This window comes from Rhynchophorus ferrugineus, unplaced genomic scaffold (genome assembly GCF_030347505.1).
Source record: "Rhynchophorus ferrugineus isolate W39M unplaced genomic scaffold, kcgeb_rfMv2 rfM7, whole genome shotgun sequence".
Classification (NCBI taxonomy): Eukaryota; Metazoa; Arthropoda; class Insecta; order Coleoptera; family Curculionidae; genus Rhynchophorus; species Rhynchophorus ferrugineus.
Genome location: NW_027472586.1, coordinates 1,058,579 through 1,079,043, shown reverse-complemented (window position 1 = coordinate 1,079,043; position 20,465 = coordinate 1,058,579). Strand labels below are relative to the sequence as shown.

The following is a 20,465-nucleotide window of genomic DNA, read 5'->3' as shown; positions in this document are numbered from 1 at the left end:
CTGCTTAAACCACCATTGATGATCTTAGCAGGACTGACCTTGGATTTGACGTTTGATAACGAGATAATGTGGTTTTTAGATAAGATTAAAAAAACCCAAGAATCATGGTCGTAAACCTGTTTCACCTGAAAATTGATAAAACACCTTATTTCTAATATTTTCAAGTCATTGTTTTATAAGGCGTGCAAGTGGACTCAAAATGTGAGTTTTAGTCCTTCCAATAAAACAGCCAATGCACATCATCAAAATTTATAATGCAACGTTGCCGCACCATAAGTTTTCGTTTCTTTTGACTGTGACAGCGAAATACTAATATAAATAAAGTAATGGAACAAAAATAAGGTTATAAATATAATTTATTTTAACATTGGCACAGCTAATGTATATTTATTGAAGGACTTAAACTACAGTTAATTAAACAGCCACAATAGTTTGTGGGTTAGAGTTGTTTCATTATATTTATTATTTTATTATACGTTGACAGCGGTGTCGACCAGTACAAACACAAATCGAAATTTAATCACCGATTTGGTTACACATTCGCAGGCATCAGATTTCAATGCTGTCTCTTTCTAACTAGAGTAATGTAATTAGTAAAATGAGAAAGAAATATGCTGGGTGTTTAAAAGGGATTTTACGTTTTTATTAACAGGTTTCGGAAATACATTCAACGGTATTGATGACGTATATTGGCTGTTTTATTGAAAGGGGTATCTATTACTGAAAGTATTCGATATATTTTGACCAGAAAGAATGTTTGGTCTTTTGATGTTTTCCGTGAATATATGTAATTTTTATATTTCTTATAAGAGGTGTTATAGTGCCTGACCAGCTCATGAGTCATTAACCAAAACCAGTAGTGGAAAGCAATGTTATGGCGTATAGGTAATAACGTCCCATTGAAACGTTTCCAAAGTTTTTAGAATATTGAAGGCGTCAACACTCGGGTGTTCATTTGTTTCAATTGTTTTTGATAATGTTCCAGAGTCATTATTTTGTCAGATTAAAGTAGCTCATAGTAAATTATTCTGAGCTGAGTCGATCAGATAGTCAACATTAGATTCTTGGCTTGTAATATCCAGTGTGATGGTTGTAGTTGCCATGAGCTTTTATAATTTAGGGCACTTTTGTTACGGAACTTAGTTGCCTTATTTTTTACCAAACTATTTGAATGATCTCAACACAGACATTTGGAAGAAATTGACTGGGATGGTTCTATTTTCTTTATATTATATATTTATATCGCCTATTGCAACCAATTAGTCTTAATTTATAATCATATTTCTAGAACCAGTTTTCACTTCACACCTTCATGTATGTTTCATTTCTTTGTCCCCTCAGTAATGTTATTGGGATATATTGCTGTAATATATTTACAATTGTCTCGATATTGTTACTTGTAGCGAGTAAGGAAGTACATTCAGCAAATATAGCTATTGTTGCCCCTCCATATTTAGCGATGTCATTGGTATAATTAAGTATAATATTGGTCCAAGGATACTACTTTGTGGTACACCCTTATAGGTGGGTTTCAAATAAATGGGAAATTTTGATGTATCTACTCTTGATGGTGCAAAGTTGGCTTCACGAGGACGTTGTCAAAATTATCTGGATCAGCTTTTCGGCCTGAAATCTCAGTGAGTTAATTCTACAGTGACATAATCATAGTTTTACCAGAAAATTGGTAAAAGGTCATCGACTAGTGAAATATATATGAATAAATGCACGAATTGGTTTTTTCCCAACCCATATTTATATATATATTGATAAAAATACCGGGATTTACATCGATAACGAACTGGGAATGTCGTTTTCCAAGACGGTCAATTAAATCGACGTTAAAAACCGACTCGATGAAAATATGTCACTCGATTTTTAATTATTGTTGGCGTCCAGTCTGATTCAATTCACCATCGGCTAATGCATATTTATGTGACGCAACCCGACGATTTTTTTTCCACATGCCTTGCGATTGTTCGAGCGAAGGCACTTTTTTAACTTGCAAATTTTCGAGGGGTTATTATTTACTATGCCGAAGCTATAATTAAGATTTATGAACTGAGAGAAAAACGATTCGGATTCGGGCGAGTGGGACATGACAATACGTGTACGCTGTAACGTTAACTTATTTTTAAATATATGCATCTGAGGTATTCGAATGCAAACGTTGATTTTATTTGCTCCAATGGTTGTGTACAAGGTCAATAGGACAATCATTATTTGGTTTTTATCGACAATAACGTGTAAATATATGTTTTTTTCTGCAGTTAAATGACCAGTGATGTCAATCTGCAATGTCTGGGTCATTTGGTGTCCTACAAGGGTTTTAAAAACTATTTTCATTCCTTGCAACGTTGTCGCACCAAATTTAAGTTTTTGTTTTTTACTCCGACAACCAAATATTAATGCAAATAAAATAATGAAACAAAATTAACGTTATAAAGTATAATTTATTTTAACATTATAGTACATCTAATGCATATTTATTAAACTACAGTTAATTAAACAGCCATAATAGTTTGTAGGTTAGAGTTGTTTTATTATATTTAACAAAATGAGAACGAAAAATGCTCTCCGTTTAAAGGGATTTTTCTTTTTTATAAACTGAATTGGCAATACGTTCGACGGTGTTGATGACGTGCATTGACTCTTTTTTTGGAAGGACTATATAAGGGTAATACACTTTTTTATAACCTGCGGAACTAGAAATACCATTGTCCATTGCTGGATGGACAAATGATAATTAGAAGGAACAAAGTTTGGTGAATATGATGGATGTTTGTATAGATTTTCACGAAGTTATGAATATTCTACAAATGCTTCAAAAGTAATTGACAATCCTAGTTGTGCTACAAATGATAATCAAAAACGACAAAATTGTGTAAATATGAGGGATAAAATAGAAATGGATTTTCCATTTAGACGTTTGTGTTGGTCTTCACCAAGTTACATATATTCTACAAATCCTTCATTGCAATAATTCATAGTTGTGATAGAAATAATAAACAAAAGGGGAAACGTTTGGCGAATATGACGAATGGAGTATCATAGATTTTCCATTTAAACGATTGTGGAAACCTACGAAGTTATGTATCTTCTGCAAATCCTTCAGAACTAATTGACAGTCCTAGTTGTGTGTGATGGAATAGAAATACAAATAAATTACTGCTTCATGCATCATTTTTTAAATTATCTTTGGATTTTTAATTTTTTAAGATTTTAGAATGACAAGATTGTCTTACTGATCTGTGTATCGTTATCATGTTAATTTACTTTAAAATTTTAATCGTACCCAAACCACAGTGCGTTTTAATCGAACCCAACCCTACCGGCTTTAATGTGTCACACGCAGTCGAGCAAACAGTCGGCGACATAAAACCGCAACACTTTATCACTGAAAAATAAGTTCCGACCAATGGGGATCCGTTCTTGTTGTTAAACGAAAGTTCGCTAAAAATAAAGTCACATTCCTTCCAGAAAAAAAAAACGACTCGTGTATATTATTTATGAATAGTAAAAAGAAAATATATGGGAAAAAGGCCAAGGTTTAAAATGTGTGTGCCGCGATCGAATACCTCTTTTATATTTACACGTTATTTTTATTTTATGTAAAGTATCGGATTAACATTTTGTGTTTCATACCGAAACTCCTGCGTTTTTATCGATGATGAGGAAATGGTGGAGGCGATCATCGCGTTAGGAAAAAATATTACGCAACATAAATATACTGTGGATGATTAAGAGATTCGGTAAAAACCCCGCTAAGATCCTGTTTCGTGATTCTTTCACGTTATGTGATTCATTCATACTCCTCCGCAATTTAATGAATGGTTGTCGAACTAATGATGAAATGGTGAAGGCGATTATTTGTGTTAAAATAACAAATGCGTATTTTTTTTGTCAATAGGATTGAATTGAAATCATCGTGGGGCTTTTTGTGATTATTTTACGTTATACGAGTCATCTAAACTATGCTGTAACTTAATGGATGGGTATTGCAATTATGAGAAATGGTGAAGGCGTTGGATTAAATTAATAAAATACTATATGCTTTCCATATGCCCTTAAATCATGTGTTAACTCGACGTTTGGTGAATCTTTTACGTTGCATTACTCATTCCTAACCTCGAGCATTTTAATTGATCGTTCCTGTTCAAATATTCACGTATTGATGATGATGCATCGCGCACTTGATTCGAGAGATTCCGATGTATTTTCGGACGTGGTTGTTTTGTTTTCTCGCGTAGCCTTTCTATTTATAGATTTCGCGTTGTTCGATTTTCTTTTTTTTTTCTTTCGGTTGCGGTCCCACCATTTCGTCAACACTTGTTTGTTTTCGCGTTCGTTGCAAATATCGAGCGATACGTACCGTTGTGCGTGAGGGTCGGCGGCATTGTTGTTGTTCTGCCATGACACAGTAGGTTCAATTTAGATCGTTAATGCCGTTCTGTTTCGACCTTAGGAGTCGCGTGATCGTAAGTAATTTAAAATTCCCCACGCGATGCTCTGAATACAGTTAGAATGTAAATTTTCCTTCGCTAGACTAATTAGCGGAGAAAAAACGCGTTGGTTTCGTACGCCGCTCTTGTTTAGTTTAGGTGGTACCGAGGTTAACAGTACGAGCGTTTGTTAATAGTGACCTATTTTTCAGGTGATTCTCCTTCGAACGTCTTCTTTCCGTCGCTGTCCAGCCAAGGCGATCAAGTATCGTCGCTCAGTCCCAATAGTTTGCCGCCCAACATAGCCAGCCCCCAACAGGCCGCCCCTCAGCACCCCGTACTGCCTCCCCCGTACCCTAATCCTCCCCCGGGCGCGTCACCGCTTCCAATAGACCATCACGCGCTCATCCAGCAGCAGTTACTACAGAATCCGCATTTCGCTGCGGCCAGAGATAGTACCGTCAATGGTATTGCACCTGGTGAGTATTGTTGCTAGTTTAGATAGTTCATACATCCTGATATTTCATTAATAAGAAACTTACCACTGATGCTCACAGTTGTAACTTCATATAAAAACTGCAGCTTTCCATTAGAATAATAAAATTATTTTTTAAAAATAATTCCTGGTAATACAAGATCTAAATGACAATATATATCTTAAAACATAGAAATACAGTGGTTTTATATGATGAGAAAGAATGTACAACATTGGTAATACCAATATCATTGGGAATTTAAAAAAAATACCCTCAAAAGGTTCAATAAGTAGAATCAATTTGGTATAGCCCTAGTTCACTCATGATCTTAGTTTGGATATAAAAGTTGCTTTTTATGGGCAATACAAGACCAACGACCATGTAGAAAATGTTATGTGTAAGAAGAATGATGACATTTGAAAAAATAACTATAGTGATTTCACTAAATTGAGACCAATTCTTTAGGAATAAATAATATTATTACTAATATAGCATCAAGTGATTTTTTCTAAAAGATATTTAAGAGAAGTTATAATATACTTGTTAGTACAGACCATTATAGTTTGGACTGTGATTTTAGTTTGGATATAAAGGTTCCATTTATTGACAATACAAGACCAACGACTGTATCTGTAGGAAATATCATGTATAAGAAGAATGGTAACATATTTTCAAAAATAACTATAGTGATTGACTTGACTATATTGAGAGCAAGAATTGTATTTGCCAATTCAGACCGTTATAGTTTGGACTGTTATCTTTGGGAATAAATAAAAAATATTAATATTAATACAATTTACTACGTCTAATGATTTTGCCTAAAGGAAATATTGTGTTTAAGAAAAAATTATAATATTCTTGGAAATACAGACCATTATAGATTGGACTATGATCTTAGTTTAAGCAGCTTTAACAAGACAAATGTAGTAGTATTGCTTGGGGGAAAATTTAAAAAAAACGTTAGCAGTAATACAAGATCATAGTCACGTGTAGTCGAGAAATACAGCATTTGTTATTTTATTATAGAAAATGGCTATATTTTAAACATTTTACGTCTTTAAAAAAATTATAATAAAACCGTAACAATCGTTTTTTCTTCTTTATGACAACTTTGTCGAAGAATTGTTCTTTTTCTGTTGCTATAGAAATTTAATTAATATTCCTCGCCTATGTAATTAAATATCGATTATATTACAAATCACTTTTTCCAAATCCGAGACAAGCCCTCTCTCTTTTTTTTGTTTATCTCTCACCACTCGGTCCTCCCGTTTCCCAGTCCATGTTGTTTTAATTGCTTCACTGCTCCATATTGGGCAGTCCATAATGGAAAAGTAATTGGATTCTCTTTTCAATTTGATGTCGTCCCGATGTTTGCCTCTCTTGTAGTCAATTTCGTTTCTATTTTATTTCAACGGCTATGACGAATCTGTCGGATACCAGATTGGAATCGGTGTTTATATTGTTTATTTTTAAATATGCCGAATTTTGCGACTTTAAATATATAAATAACACTGGCGAAAGAATCAAGAATTATTATCCGAAATACGATATCAGTATAATATAGTGGTAATGCAGATTATCGGCAATCATGTTAAAATGATTGTAATAATTAGGATGTGCCCCGTAAAAATATTTTTAAATGCCTTATTACATAAAATAAAAGCCGGTAATAATACAGCCCCTTACGAATGTTACGTATTCAACGTTTCAAGTGACCTTCATTGAAGGCGGACCGATTGATAGCGAAACGTTTAAACAATAGACGACGTCGCTCTGTCACTTCCAATTTTCGGTCTCCGCCACAAAAGAGGTATTTTTCGTTCATTGAATAATATATCGATCCACAAGATACCAGCCCGCAAAAAGGGCCGACGCTGTTGCCAGTTGTTCGGAATTTTCCGCTTTTTATTTTTTTTTTGTTGATGAGTAATTATTCCGGTTCTTTTTATCATTTATGTATTTTGTTTTAATAAAATCGACGTCAGCTAATGAATATCAAAAGCCGCAAAACGCAATAGTGTTTAGAGAGGAAACTTTTATAATAAACTCCGATAATTTACGTAATTTTTCTGTTTTATAACGCAAATTATTAATTTGAATTGCGACTTTGTTAACGTTGAATATTTCGACAATATAATCGACGCTAGAACCAATGAAAATATCGATCTCCAGAAGTTTCGACGTCCTTATACAAAAATCAACTAAATCAATAGAGTGTGATGAATCGTAATCTATCTACTTCATTATTGTTTATTTCGTAGTTTTCTTAATCGAGAATCTAAAAAAAACGACTGGAGATTTGGCAGCGTCGTCGGCCTCTTCCTGAAACCGGGAGCTTGAGCGCGCGCCTGCCGTCCGCGGCGCCAGGCGGGCCTTCTTCACCACCATCTCCCCTCCCCCGTCCTCTTCCCTTCCATCGTCCTGGTGTCCGGAAGCGACGGCAGGGGGCGCCTCTTCGTCCTGCCAGGCACAACACGGACACCGTTAGACCATCGCGTCCGCGGCGTTTCAACTGCACGTCCACCGCCGTCGCCGAGACCAGTGGCAGAGAGAGGACAGGCAGCACCAGGTGCCCTATCGCGGTTTTACGGTCGTCGTTCGTCGTTTCTAACATCGTCAGAGCGCGAGTGGTGTCACCCCAGGACCGGACGCAGTGTTTATGTGCGAGGAATGCGCGACTGAGGCCCCAGCAGGGCCGATGGATTTGAGGGGAACCGTTCGGAGGCTCTGGGGGGCCTCGACGATTGTTTGGTGGACGGCGTCGGAGGAGGACGCCCTCTCCAGCATCGATGATGGGCTATATCATGGGTTGCACTTGTTTTAAGGGTAAATCACTTTATTTTCACCCTCTTATACGCCGTCCAGCGGTAACAGGTAAAATTAAGTAATTTAAGTTGAGTTAACCCGAATAGAAATCAGATATGGTCCGTCGCCGTGTCAAAACAATGTCTCACGATCATAAAAACTGATTGATTCGGCTCGGAAACTCGATCGATTTCTGGCGCTATCTGCTGTACAAACCTCGTACCGAATCCAGAAGAATTCAAGAAGCAAAAGTCAAAATTCTTATAAAATATCTTCGAGGGACTCGAGAATAACGAGAGAATTATTTATATTAGGGCTGTGAATTAATTATGAGGGATTTTTAAATCATACTGGCATCAGTTGATCATCAGTCAAAACAAGTGGCTTTATATCTTATTTTAGAATAGATTTCTTGATATCCTTTAACTATACAGTCGACATAAAAACTTCAGTAAAATAGTATATACTTTACCAGGGTAGTGAAAAAACGACTGACAAAGCTTTAATTATTCGATCTATTGAAAGTACCTCAAAATTAATTCAGAGTTCTAAAAACATTTCAGCTTTTTCGTGTCGTGTTTTCGTATTTTATTATACTGTCGTTTCTAATATGACATGACACTCATAACTGATACGGTTTGAAATAAAAGCCTCAAACTGATAAAATAAACGCGAAACTTAATTTCCCTGGAGTTTTAAATGTTTACCACCTGGACAAGCCTTCGAAACTTTTACTGATATCCTGGGACGACATCAAGTGGTTTAATTTAATGTCCAGTCCAAGTCATAGTTGCCATACCGTTGTTTCAACAGTTAACTTAATTATTATTGAAAGGCCAGCAGAATAATTGCTATAGAAAGTGGTTAAAAAGTTATTTAAAGTAAAAAAGAAACACTTGATAATTTATATAGGCAATTGAGCAGCCCATGAAAAAGTAATTGGACTCTCTTTTCAATTTGATGTCCCTCCTATATCTGCCCCTCTTGTAGTCGCAATGATCGATCTTCAAAATTTATTTATTTTTAAATATGCTATACATTTTTAAATAACTGAAGAAATATTGGAAATTCAAGACCAAAATGATTAGCAGGTGTATACATATAATATATAGTCTATCCAAAGTAGCAATGAACCCAAGTCATCTTAATTTAAGTCGTCAAAACGTTACAATGTTGCCGCATTTTACTTTGCATATAACATTCTAATGCAAATAAAATAATTAAACACAAATGTTATAAAATATTATTTATTGTAACATTATTGTTCACTGTTCACTGCTACTCTGTATAGACTATAGTGGTTCTTGCTGTATATTCTCGTTTATTATTTTTAGAAATAAAGATCAAAATTATAGAATTATATATAAGTATGGAATTAACAAGTTTTTCTCGAAATAACTAACTTTTTTGTTGGACTAGAATAAACTTATTTTTAGAAATAGAAGGTTTAAAGCATCAATAAAGCTTTACATCAAGAAGTACATCACCCTTTCCACTGTATTTCCATGAGATAAATATTATTACTGATTTTTTTTTGGAAATACAAGATTAGTATTATTAATACACTTTGGTGGTTTATCGAAATATGAAACAGTAACGTTAACAAGTATTTATTTCAGCATATCCCCGTGATAAATATTCCTGCTGAATATTTTTGGGAAATACATGGTCAGAATTATGAAGGGAGATTCAACCTTTATCCACAAAATGAAATAAATGAGTATTTTCTTGAGTAAATGTGCGGTATTTAATGATATTGACTTGATTACTCGATGAAACTGAATATTTATGAACAATTCATTCTTTTATTTCCGGCTACCTAACAATAGCTTAGAGCCGGTATCCATAAAATGGAACCAATATAGTAAAATTCAGAGAGACTATATTGAATAATAAGTGTAACTCGTTCTAAAATAGTAAAAGTGTCTTTCTGTGATGACCCAGATATCACCCTCGTCGTCTGCCATTCTTCGTTTAACTTTTCCATCGATTACTGCAGGATGATTTCCATTTTGATCGATATATTCTATTAATTAACCATTCGATTCATAGTGGTATGTTCGCGGACAGTTACGTACGTGAAGTCAACTCACCTGTGCAACCAAAGGGAACGACGCATAGAAAAGACATTAACATATGAGTGACGTGAGCGCGAAACATGGCGATCGATAGCACGACAAATACATACACAAGAAAATTAAATGTATAATTTTATGTTGATCACGCAGGTTGGACGTTTCAAAAGAAATAAAAATCGATAGGCAACGTTACTCGCTTGTTCCTGACGAATATGGTGTGTATGTGCGATATATGTCGGTCTAGATTTAAACTGTACAAGTGGGTCACATATTCGGCCGATCCATGTCCGCTACATATTCAGACCGTTTGTCTTTTTTCGTCATAATAAGAGATGTGACTGATAGAGAAAGTGGTGTTGTATGGGAGCTTCGAAAAGTAACGGGTCTTTTGGTATTACAGGTGGTACATATTAATTTTAAATTTGCATGGAACTAGGTTTTCTACAAACATATTTGATAGCAATTGATTCCACCTTATGTGATCTTGTATTTCCGTTGTTATTTTGTGGTGTATTTCCCATCCAAATCTGTTTGGAACTTGGGGAATCGGTGTATTGAAGAAAGTATAATGGGACACGAGTTTTTAGAACTGTTCTCTTATTTTAATCGTTCACATTTCATTAAAATTCTAACTGTATAGTGCATCCAAAAACCTCATCAAATATTATGTAAACCTGACGTATTCAGATGTTTCCAAGAAATATTTGGATTGAAATGTATTTCCACTATTTACTTGATATATTGGAAATCAACAAAGTGCATGAAACCATAATACTAGACTTGATGAATCGAATTTCCCAGGTCTCAAAGAGCTATTTCCTATGTATTAAACTTTATAGATGTTCAGTTTACAGAAGATCACACATTACAGCAAAGTGCTTGGTTAACATGTGCCACCATTTAATTATTGGTGCCAAAATTATTGACTAATAGGATACATCTTGTAGTTCTTATATATTATATTATGTATTTCCTATTCTAAACGGTATAATCGTATTCTAACTAAAGTCAAATCTAGAACTGAAATCAGTAAACTAAAAATAAATATTAATTTACTTGACTCTTCATGTTCAACGAGATTTATGTATTTCTTATATACTTCATGATGTATTTCTTAATCTAAACAATTTGACAGTAGCCAGAGTCAGCACTGCTGTAAAATGTAAAATGAAAATCCAATGTGACCTCAAGGTCTTAATATGATACATTCTGTATATCTTATATATTTCATGACGTATTTCCTATTTTAAGCAATTTAACCATAGTCAAAGTTGGTATAAAAATTAATGAAATAAAACGAAAAACCAATATTAGTTCACTTGGCTTTTTTTTCAAGGTCTTAGCAGGATAAATTTTGTATTTCTTATATACTTCATGATGTATTTCTCATTTTAAACAATTTTGTCATAGTCCAAGCTGGTACCAAAACTGGTGATATAATATGAAACAAGAACAAACCGAAACAAACTTGCGATAACAAGATAAATTTTGTATTTCTTATATACTTTATGGTGTATTTACCATTTCAAATAATTCTATCATAGTCCATATTGGTAACAAAACAGGTGGTATAAAATGAAGAAATTAATATTAACTCACTTGGCTTTTCAAAATCTAATAGGGTAAATTTTGTATTTCATATATTGTACTTCATGATGTATTTCTCATTTTAAGCAATTTTATCATAATCCAAGCCAGTACCAAAACAGGTAATATAAAACGAAACAAGAATAAACAGAAACAAACTTGCGATAACAAGGTAAATTTTGTATTTCTTATATACTTCATGATGTATTTCTCATTTTAAACAATTTTATCACAATCCAAGCCGGTACCAAAACAGGTAATATAAAACGAAACAAGAATAAACAGAAACAAACTTGCGATAACAAGGTAAATTTTGTATTTCTTATATACTTCATGATGTATTTCTCATTTTAAACAATTTTGTCATAGTCCAAGCTAGTACCAAAACTGGTGATATAAAATGAAACAAGAATAAACAGAAACAAACTTGCGATAACAAGATACATTTTGTATTTCTTATATACTTCATGATGTATTTCTCATTTTAAACAATTTTGTCATAGCCCAAGCTAATACCAAAACAGGTGATATAATATGAAACGAGAACAAACAGAAACAAACTTGCGATAACAAGATACATTTTGTATTTCTTATATACTTCATGATGTATTTCTTATTTTAAGCAATTTTATCACAATCCAAGCCATTACCAAAACAGGTGATATAAATTGAAACAAGAGAAAACAGAAACAAACTCGCGATAACAAGACACAATTTGTATTTCTTATATACTTCATGATGTTTTCTCATTTTAAGCAATTTTGTCACAATCCAAGCCAGTACCAAAACAGCTGATATAAAATGAAACTAGAATAAACAGAAACAAACTTGCGATAACAAGATAAATTTTGTATTTCTTGTATATTTCATGATGTATTTCTCATTTTAAGGAATTTTAATCTGAGGATTGGAAATGGAAATTTTAGTGTAAATAAAACAAGGACATTAAGTTGTTTTCTCTATTTTCCCTGACCTACGTGGCGCAAAGCTTTTAAACTTTTACGGATATCTTGGGACCCTATGAGGTTGTTTTGTCCGCATTAAACTTTATGGGTGTTCGGGTTATAGAACGACTATTTCACTACCGTAACGACATAGCGTCGGTTGTCGTTTTCCATTGTATCGCCCGCTGAAATTAGAGACACCCTTTTAACACTTAATTTTGGCGCTATCAAGTTTTGTGTTTAATTAGTATCATTCGCTTGCAGCGACCAAGCGAAATAATCGATTCGAATCCGGCGAAATCAAAGCAAATTCGCACGTCGTGTTTCGACTGGTTGGTAATCGTGGAATTCCCGCAATCTAATCTGGAGCGAAATAATTTCCTTGGATATTTTCCTAGGCAGTTTTATGGGCTCGTAAAAAGTTATGTTGTTTTTCTTATCACGCAGACGGTTAATGCGAAACGCGGGACCTGTGGATTTCTTCGATTTTCCATCGAGACAAAACAACGGTCGCCCCGGAAGTTTAATTAATAACGACCCCATCGAAATTCCGGGTTGAGACCTTTTTGCGATTCTTTTAAACACTCCCTCGCAGTTGAACAAACACAAAAACAGTTATTTTTGCGAGGTTTGGTCTATTTTTATTTGTGAGATTTCGTCGCACGATCCCACACCTGGAGAGTATGGTGACCGAGCGATACCGTTTGTTATGGCGCGTTAATTGGGACTGATTGTTCTTTTATCTGTCGGACGCGGCATCGTTAGTGTGGCGTATACAGGCAGCCAAACATCCCCCGGGCATCAGGCGACCGAATCCCCCTTTTTATCTCCATTAATTTTCGGCGAAACTCCGTCCGGAGAATCGTCGAGGTTCCGTGGCGAATCGCTCGTGGATGACCGACTAACCTAGGGCCGACTCCGACCATTCGATACGGAAAGTGTGGGAACAGGACCGTTTCTATTTCCACCGAGGAAAACTTTATATATTTCCAAGGGATTTTATCGCGATATTGGACGCTCGGCCCGTTGTCGGCTCGAAGTACATGAAATCAATATTAGGCGATTTATTTTTGGGTGTCGTAAACATTAGGCAATGTTGTTTTTATTTATTTTATCTGGGGAGAGATTTGTGGCGATAAGAATGGTGATACTTGAAGTCTATAAATCTACTTTATTAACAGGTCAATTGGAAAGTCCCCGGTCTAACATATAGATGGCGCTACTAGAATTAAATCCATATGTTTTTTACTTAACCCTAACTCTTAAAAGATGCGTGTTTCAATTTGACAGCTGTCGGATGATTAGTTTCTGAATTATAGCATTTAGAGTGAAGCAACCTTTGTTATTGTGAAAAAAATGGATAAAAAGGAATTTCGCGTGTTGATATTTGAAGATTATTTGAAGATATTTGAATATATTGCTTTTTGAAGGGAAAAAATACAGTTGAAGCAAAAATTTGGCGTGATGCCGAGTTTTCAGACAATGCCCCAGGAAAATCAACCATCAAGGATTGGTATGCTAAGTTTAGACGTGGTGAAATGACCACCGAAGACGGTGAACGCAGTGGACGTTCAAAAGAGTTTGTTACCGACGAAAACATTTAAAAAATCCACAAAATGATTTTGAATGACCGTAAATTGAAATTGAATGAAATAGCAGACACTCTAAAGATATCAAGTGAACGTGTACATCATATAATTCACGAATATTTGTGTATGAGAAAGCTCTGTGCAAAGTGGGTGCTGCGCGAGCTCACTTTTGACCAAAAACAACGACGAGTTGATGATTCGGAGCAGTGTTTGAATATGATCAAGCGTAATAAACCCGAGCTTTTGCATCGATGTGTGACAATGGATGAAACATAGTTCCATCATTTCACTCCGAAGTCCAATCGACAGCCATCCGAGTGGACTGCACGCGACGAACCCGCCCCAAAGCGTGGGAGAACACAACAGTCGGCTGGCAAGGTTATGGCGTCTATATTTTGGGGTGCGCACTATCTTGAAAAAGAAGGACCGTCAACAGCGACTATTACATAGCGTTATTGGACCGTTTGATGAACGAAATCGCCGAAAAACGGCCGCATTTGAAGAAAAAAAAAGTACTGCTTCACCAAGACAATGCACCGTGTCACAAGTCAGTGAAAACGATAGCAAAAATCCATGAATTTGGCTTCCAATTGCTTCCTTATCCACCGTTTCTCCAGCTCTGGCCACCAGCGACTATTTCCTGTTCTCAGATCTCAAAAGAATGCTCGCTGGAAAGAAATTTTTGTCGGATAATTTTCAATTGACCTGTTATATCTTACTTAAAAACTATTAAGAAATATTAAAACATTAGACTATAAAACTCTAATATACAATTAATAAATGTTAAGGCATATATAGCGAACCTATTTTAATCTTGTCGTGTATCAATTTTATGAATGCTTTTTTGCAAACCTAATACTTAACAAATATACATCTAGATTAAATACATATTAGGCAATATTTTCTTATAATACAGTGCCCTCGTATTTTGGATCACTTAATAAATCACTACTATTATCTTAAATTCTAATATTTGAAATTATTATTCAATAATATGTTCATATAATAATTTAGGCAATATATTCATACAATTTTCGTTTTTGGCTGAATGATAGATGGGTATCAGATAAATCTCATTAATCTGTTATTAATTAATTAATTAATTTGTGTAAAATAACAATGCATATGAATTGATTGCTACAAGGGATTTGCAATGAATTATCTCTAACTTTTCAATCTTATTTTTATTTTCTCTAATTTTTGTGTTTTCATGTTCTAAGACACGTTGAACATGTTCTCTAAATGGCTATATTGTTCCCGAGTCGTTATAAATGTTGGTCAATAGGACTAATTATTGAGGATTTAATATATTGCCTAATATTTATTTATTCTTTGTATATTATATAGCCGAATACATTTATTTTTAAGGTAGCACAAAAAATAACTGCCTCATAATTATATCATGCATTTCTACCCATCTACGGCTTGCAGTATGGCAGTAAATGTCTAAAAGTTCTTAGATCGTTATCGTTGATTCTGTAGGATTGCCATTGACTTATGAAATCTGAAGAATTTAATATATTGCCTAATATTTTTTAGCTTAAATATTACGTTTGTGTTTTATGTTGTATTTGTAATGTATTATTTTATGAATCATGTGAATCTTAAATGACTGCGTAGTTCTTGAATCGTTATAAGTTTAGACTAGAGGATTAATATTGAAGGATTTAATGCATTGCCTAATTTTTCTTAGTCTATAGCATTTATTTTCAAGGTGGGACCGATAGTCTGTAAACCATCGCCTCATAATTTCGGATATTTTGTTTTTCCAACCAACTACAGTTATTTTCATAATTATTGCCCAATATTTGTTGATATTAAAGGTTTTGGAGTATCTCTCTGACTCTATCTTGGATTGTTTTTAATACTGTCCTCTACATTTAGGAGTGATATTGACTAGGTATGAAGAACGTTAGTTTAGTGAATTAGGTGGTTAAAAATGCGTTAATTAACCCTTCTTTGATTGCCTTTATCCTGGATGAATTTGACCTGGTTTCGGTTGTTGTTTCGACTTGTTGATTTTAAAACCTCTTCCATAAATGTCGGACGTTAGAAGTGTAGGTGGCGGTGCCGTTCCGAAGTTTAACATCCACAGCCTTCGCGGCTCTAGCCCCTCGCCCGTCCCCGCCCTTATCCCGAACGCAAACTCTCGCCGCGCCAGAGGCTCGATCCCGCTGACGTCACGGGCGGATGCTGCAGGACGTAGTAACGATCGTATGGCGGCGACGCCCACCTCCCGGAGTCTCGGAGAGCGACTTCAGTCGTCCGCAACCCGTCGTCGGAACCTGTTGGCGTCGCGACGCCCGCCCCGTAATTAGCCCCGCGTCGTCCTTTTTCTCTCCGCGCCCCCCCTGTCCCATCATCGTCGTTCGCGTCGTTTTCCTTTCCTGACGGGTGTCGGTGATGGTGACATTGCTGAGGCCCGTCAACGGCAGGAGGATCCTGCCTCCGCCGCGTTTCTTCACCGCCTTCCTGATGATGGCCGTGCTGGTGCACATTTGTTGCATCTTCGGTATGATGGGGTTCTTCGTGTACGTCAATTATTTCGCGAAGAAATCGGCCGGTAAATAAGAGCGCGTCCAGTAAGCTTCAGTTGGTAAGACTGTGACGGTTTTTTTTCTCCGGATGACCCTAAAGTCCTTGAGAAGGACCTTCTCAGAGAAAGAATTATTTTCGACTGGTATAGCCTGATATTTGTGAGAGCATGCAACCGACACGATTTTCGCTTGATCTGGATGTCAGATCAAGTCGCCCTTTCGCAAATAATATTCGTTTGTTCTCGTGACAGCGAATCTTGATTTTTTTTCAGGAGCGGAAACAACCGCCATGTTTTTGTTTACCAACAGTTAAATTGCTCAAGTCTTATATTTAAATCAGTTTTAGCATTAGTATCTTATTATTTTAATTCTTACAGATATATTAATTTCAAAATATATTAGGCTATAAAAGTATTAAAAGGAAAATACTAACTTAATATGAATTACTTCATTTTTAAGAATTGAATTTTGTTTTGTCTTTTTAGTGCCTAAAGATATAGATAATAATTTTTATTAAAGATTTATTTATGATTCTGAATAACGGTTAGATGTGATCTAATATTTAAATTTTATAAGATATTAACTTTCTTTATATAGTGTTACTACTATAATGTTAGTAAAAATATTAGGCTATATATTACCAAAACCAACACAAAATATACTTAGTATAATAGATCTGTAGATTTTGGTGTTTTTAACATTTTTTTGTAATTAAGTTTATCTAATGTTTATTTATTGTATTAGTTATATATATATTTAAATGCCCGTTTTTTTCTTGGATGATTTTTGATCATGACTAATTCTGATAAGATTATAGTTATACTATAATGACTAATTTTGGAGAGCTATTGCCTAATAGTTTCTTAGGCAATATATATTGTAATTTTCAGCCTAACGCATTCTGTTAACAGTTAACATGTTACATTAACCTAGTACAAAGGATCTGTAAGCAATTACGTATTTAGTTTTATGTTTTGATATGATATTCTCAGAATTGTAGCCTAATATTTATTTTAGATAGTTTTTGGGACTTCTATATGAGCTATATGATTCTTGGATGGATTTTTAATTAAGATTATAGCATTAGAACTGACTAATTTTGGATAGCTTAATATATTGCCTAATATTGTCAACTATTTCAATTCCTGGCCTAGTGTTAAACCTTTTGTGCGAAGTTTTAACGAATAATCGTAAATCGGATCCATCGTTTTTCGACAGTGATGGGATTTGGAGAGAAATAAATCCTCCGATTTTATGGGAATCGTTGCGCGTTCTTGTAAGGAGAAGGCTCGTAAAGACGTGACTTTTTTCGTCGTCGCCAGGCTACACTAAAAGGTAAAAGGAATACAAATCTCTTGATGGAGCAGCCTGGAAGTATATGGTGCGTGGAATCGAAATGTCAACCCGAAGGAAACAAAAGAAACAACCGGCAATATTTCAGGAGACTTTATTTTATCCCGTGTTTCTGTTTTTTTTTTTCGTTTGTAATCTCTCTCCGCCTTTTCTCGGAGTACTTTTATGACGAACACAAAGGAAACGTTAGTTTTCGCTTTTAGACGATTAAAAACTATTTTTTGTGATTTCATTCATCAGTTGTTTAGTTGAATATTTTTGAATGTTTCTGTTCTCAGTTCTATACTCTGCTATAGTAAGCACATTTTTGACTGGTCATTTCTGGCATTGGCGTGACATTTTTGTCTTTTATGATACTGTGGAGATGCTGGTGATGCTATTTGCTCATTTTTCCCTTAAATGTCTACAGAACAATATAGGATGAGTAATTTTCGGGATGTTACTGTGTTTCAGGACTAGTTTTACGGTTTATTATTGATGAAACATTGTTTTGTCTCAACAAACGAAGATGTAATGAACGAGAAGGTTCTTCATCTTGCTTATTACGCTTATAACAAACAAAGATCCTTTTAAGGTGATTTGTTCTGTATATTGATTCATAATCGTTCCGAAAGTTATACGGTTAAATGCGTACTCTCTAGGAAGTTACCGACGTCGGAACACGAGCATCCGACCACCGATACTACCCAGAACGTCAGGAAGTTCGTCGAATTCCACCGGGGAATCGGACATGTCAAAATATTTACGAGAGAATTTCGATTAAAAATAAACCTGCAATATCTTGCGCGGCGTCTGCGACCGAACGAGAGCAGTTAGCGGTCGAGCGCCGTACGCGACGCAACAGCTCCGACATGAACGCGGGTGTCGGTTTCCTGGTGAAGACGTTCACGCCCGGAGGACGTCGCCGGAGACGGTGCGAGAAGCAACAGCCCAAGCTGGAACTGCCCGATCCCAACCAGTGTCACCCCGACGTCGTGCCCTATTGGGATACGGCGGTGCCCATCACTCCCCCTGCCATGTTCCTACCCCCCGGCTACAAGAAGAACTCGTCGTCCTTCCGCAAGAAAAAGGGTAAAGTATCCGGGGATATCGGCCGCGGAAGAAACTATCGATATTTCGATGACTAATGCGAACTATTGCCTAATATTTAGATTAAAAAATATTTGGCTATTAATTATAAGTAATATACTATAAAATTAATTGGAATACACTAGTAACTGGGTGTATTTTTTCTAAGGCAAAATATCTGTAAACTATTGCCTAATATTTAGATTGTTAAAAATATTAGGCTATATATATTTTTAATTAATTGAAAAGTTAGTAACTGGGTGTTTTTTAAGAACAAATTATCTGTAAACTATTGCCTAATATTTAAATTAAAAAAATATTAGGCTATATATTACCAAATTAATTGAAATATACTACCAAATTCATTGGAATATACTAGTAAGTCGGTGTATTTTTTCTAGGACTAAGTATCCGTAAACTATTGCCTAATATTTAAACGTTTTAAAAAATATTAGGCTATATATTTTTTAATTAATTGATAAGTTAGTAACTGGGCGTTTTTTAGAACAAATTATCTGTAAACTATTGCCTAATATTTAAATTTAGATAATATTAGGCTATATACTATCAAATTCATTGGAATATAATAGTAACTGGGTGTATTTTTTTCTAGAACAAAATAGCCGTAAACTATTGCCTAATATTTCAATTAAAATCATTTTTTCAGATAATATCAACATAGTAATGCATCTTTATTTTGAAAATTTATTATTTTATTTATATAGTGCTTAAAGATCTTTCGCAGTCTTATTAGTTACTGTTTTAGTGATTTAAAATATCAATAGATCGATTTTGGAATTTAAAAAACTATCGATATATCGAAGGACAACAACTGTCGATGCTTATTCTTATCAATATTGATATCTTCTTCGCTCCAACCCAGTTTTTCCACGCAAAATTCACTTGGTCGGGGGTTGGGTATGTAGAGAAATCTTAAAACAAAATTTCAACACTCCTTCCAAAATCCTAGGCTTTAATATCGATACCTGAAAAAAACATCGATATATTGATAGTTTTTCGGAGTATCTAGTGGGCGCTGCGTCGTCGTCATGACAACAACTACTCGAAAAACAATTTCGGTCTTCCCTGTCACCGTCGAGTCAATCAAGTCTGCTAATCTAATAGAGGTTAGGATCTACGCTTCTGCCAATTGAACGGGGCGATTCATTTGTTGTTGGGTCGCGTTCCGATAGTAATTCGTGAATTATTTTTTTTATTTTTAGCCGTCGAAACACGTTGACTTATATGCTTGTTCGCGTGGAACCAGCTTATGAATGAATTCGTTTGTTATTTTCGTGGGCCAGGGTCGCGGTGTGCCGTGATTAATATCGCGGTGATTTATATAGTTTCGCATGCCAAACACTTGAAAATAGAAGTTAAGTTTCGCGGTGGTCCATCGTTGAGAGATAAAGCAACAATATTGTTTATCTGTTTATTTGTATTTGTAAGGTTAAACAAGTGTCAATAATGACAGCTGTCGTTCAGGCTTTTTTAAAAAATGACTAACGTCACAGTAACGTTTTATTTTGAAGATTAATAGATTCGATTTTGAGGTTAGGTCGAAGTTCGAGCGTAATTCTTTAATTTAT

At 35.0% G+C, this 20,465-nt stretch overlaps 1 protein-coding gene and 1 long non-coding RNA gene across 39 annotated transcripts in view; both read left to right on the top strand.

Moving 5' to 3' along the window:
• Positions 1–20,465, top strand: part of LOC143200095 (phosphatase and actin regulator 2) — an 82,767-nt gene that overhangs the window by 53,268 nt on the left and 9,034 nt on the right. For 37 of the 38 annotated variants that reach the window (XM_076410383.1, XM_076410385.1, XM_076410412.1 and 34 more), the window contains one exon: positions 4,652–4,918. The exons of the other annotated variant lie outside the window; for it this stretch is intronic. In XM_076410383.1, the coding sequence (XP_076266498.1) occupies positions 4,652–4,918 (267 nt within the window). The remainder of the gene's footprint in view (positions 1–4,651; positions 4,919–20,465) is intronic. 38 annotated transcript variants of the gene reach the window in all.
• LOC143200102 (uncharacterized) lies at positions 16,322–18,584 on the top strand. Its single transcript, XR_013006628.1, has 2 exons — positions 16,322–16,514; positions 18,450–18,584. It is a non-coding gene; the product is annotated as an uncharacterized LOC143200102 (long non-coding RNA).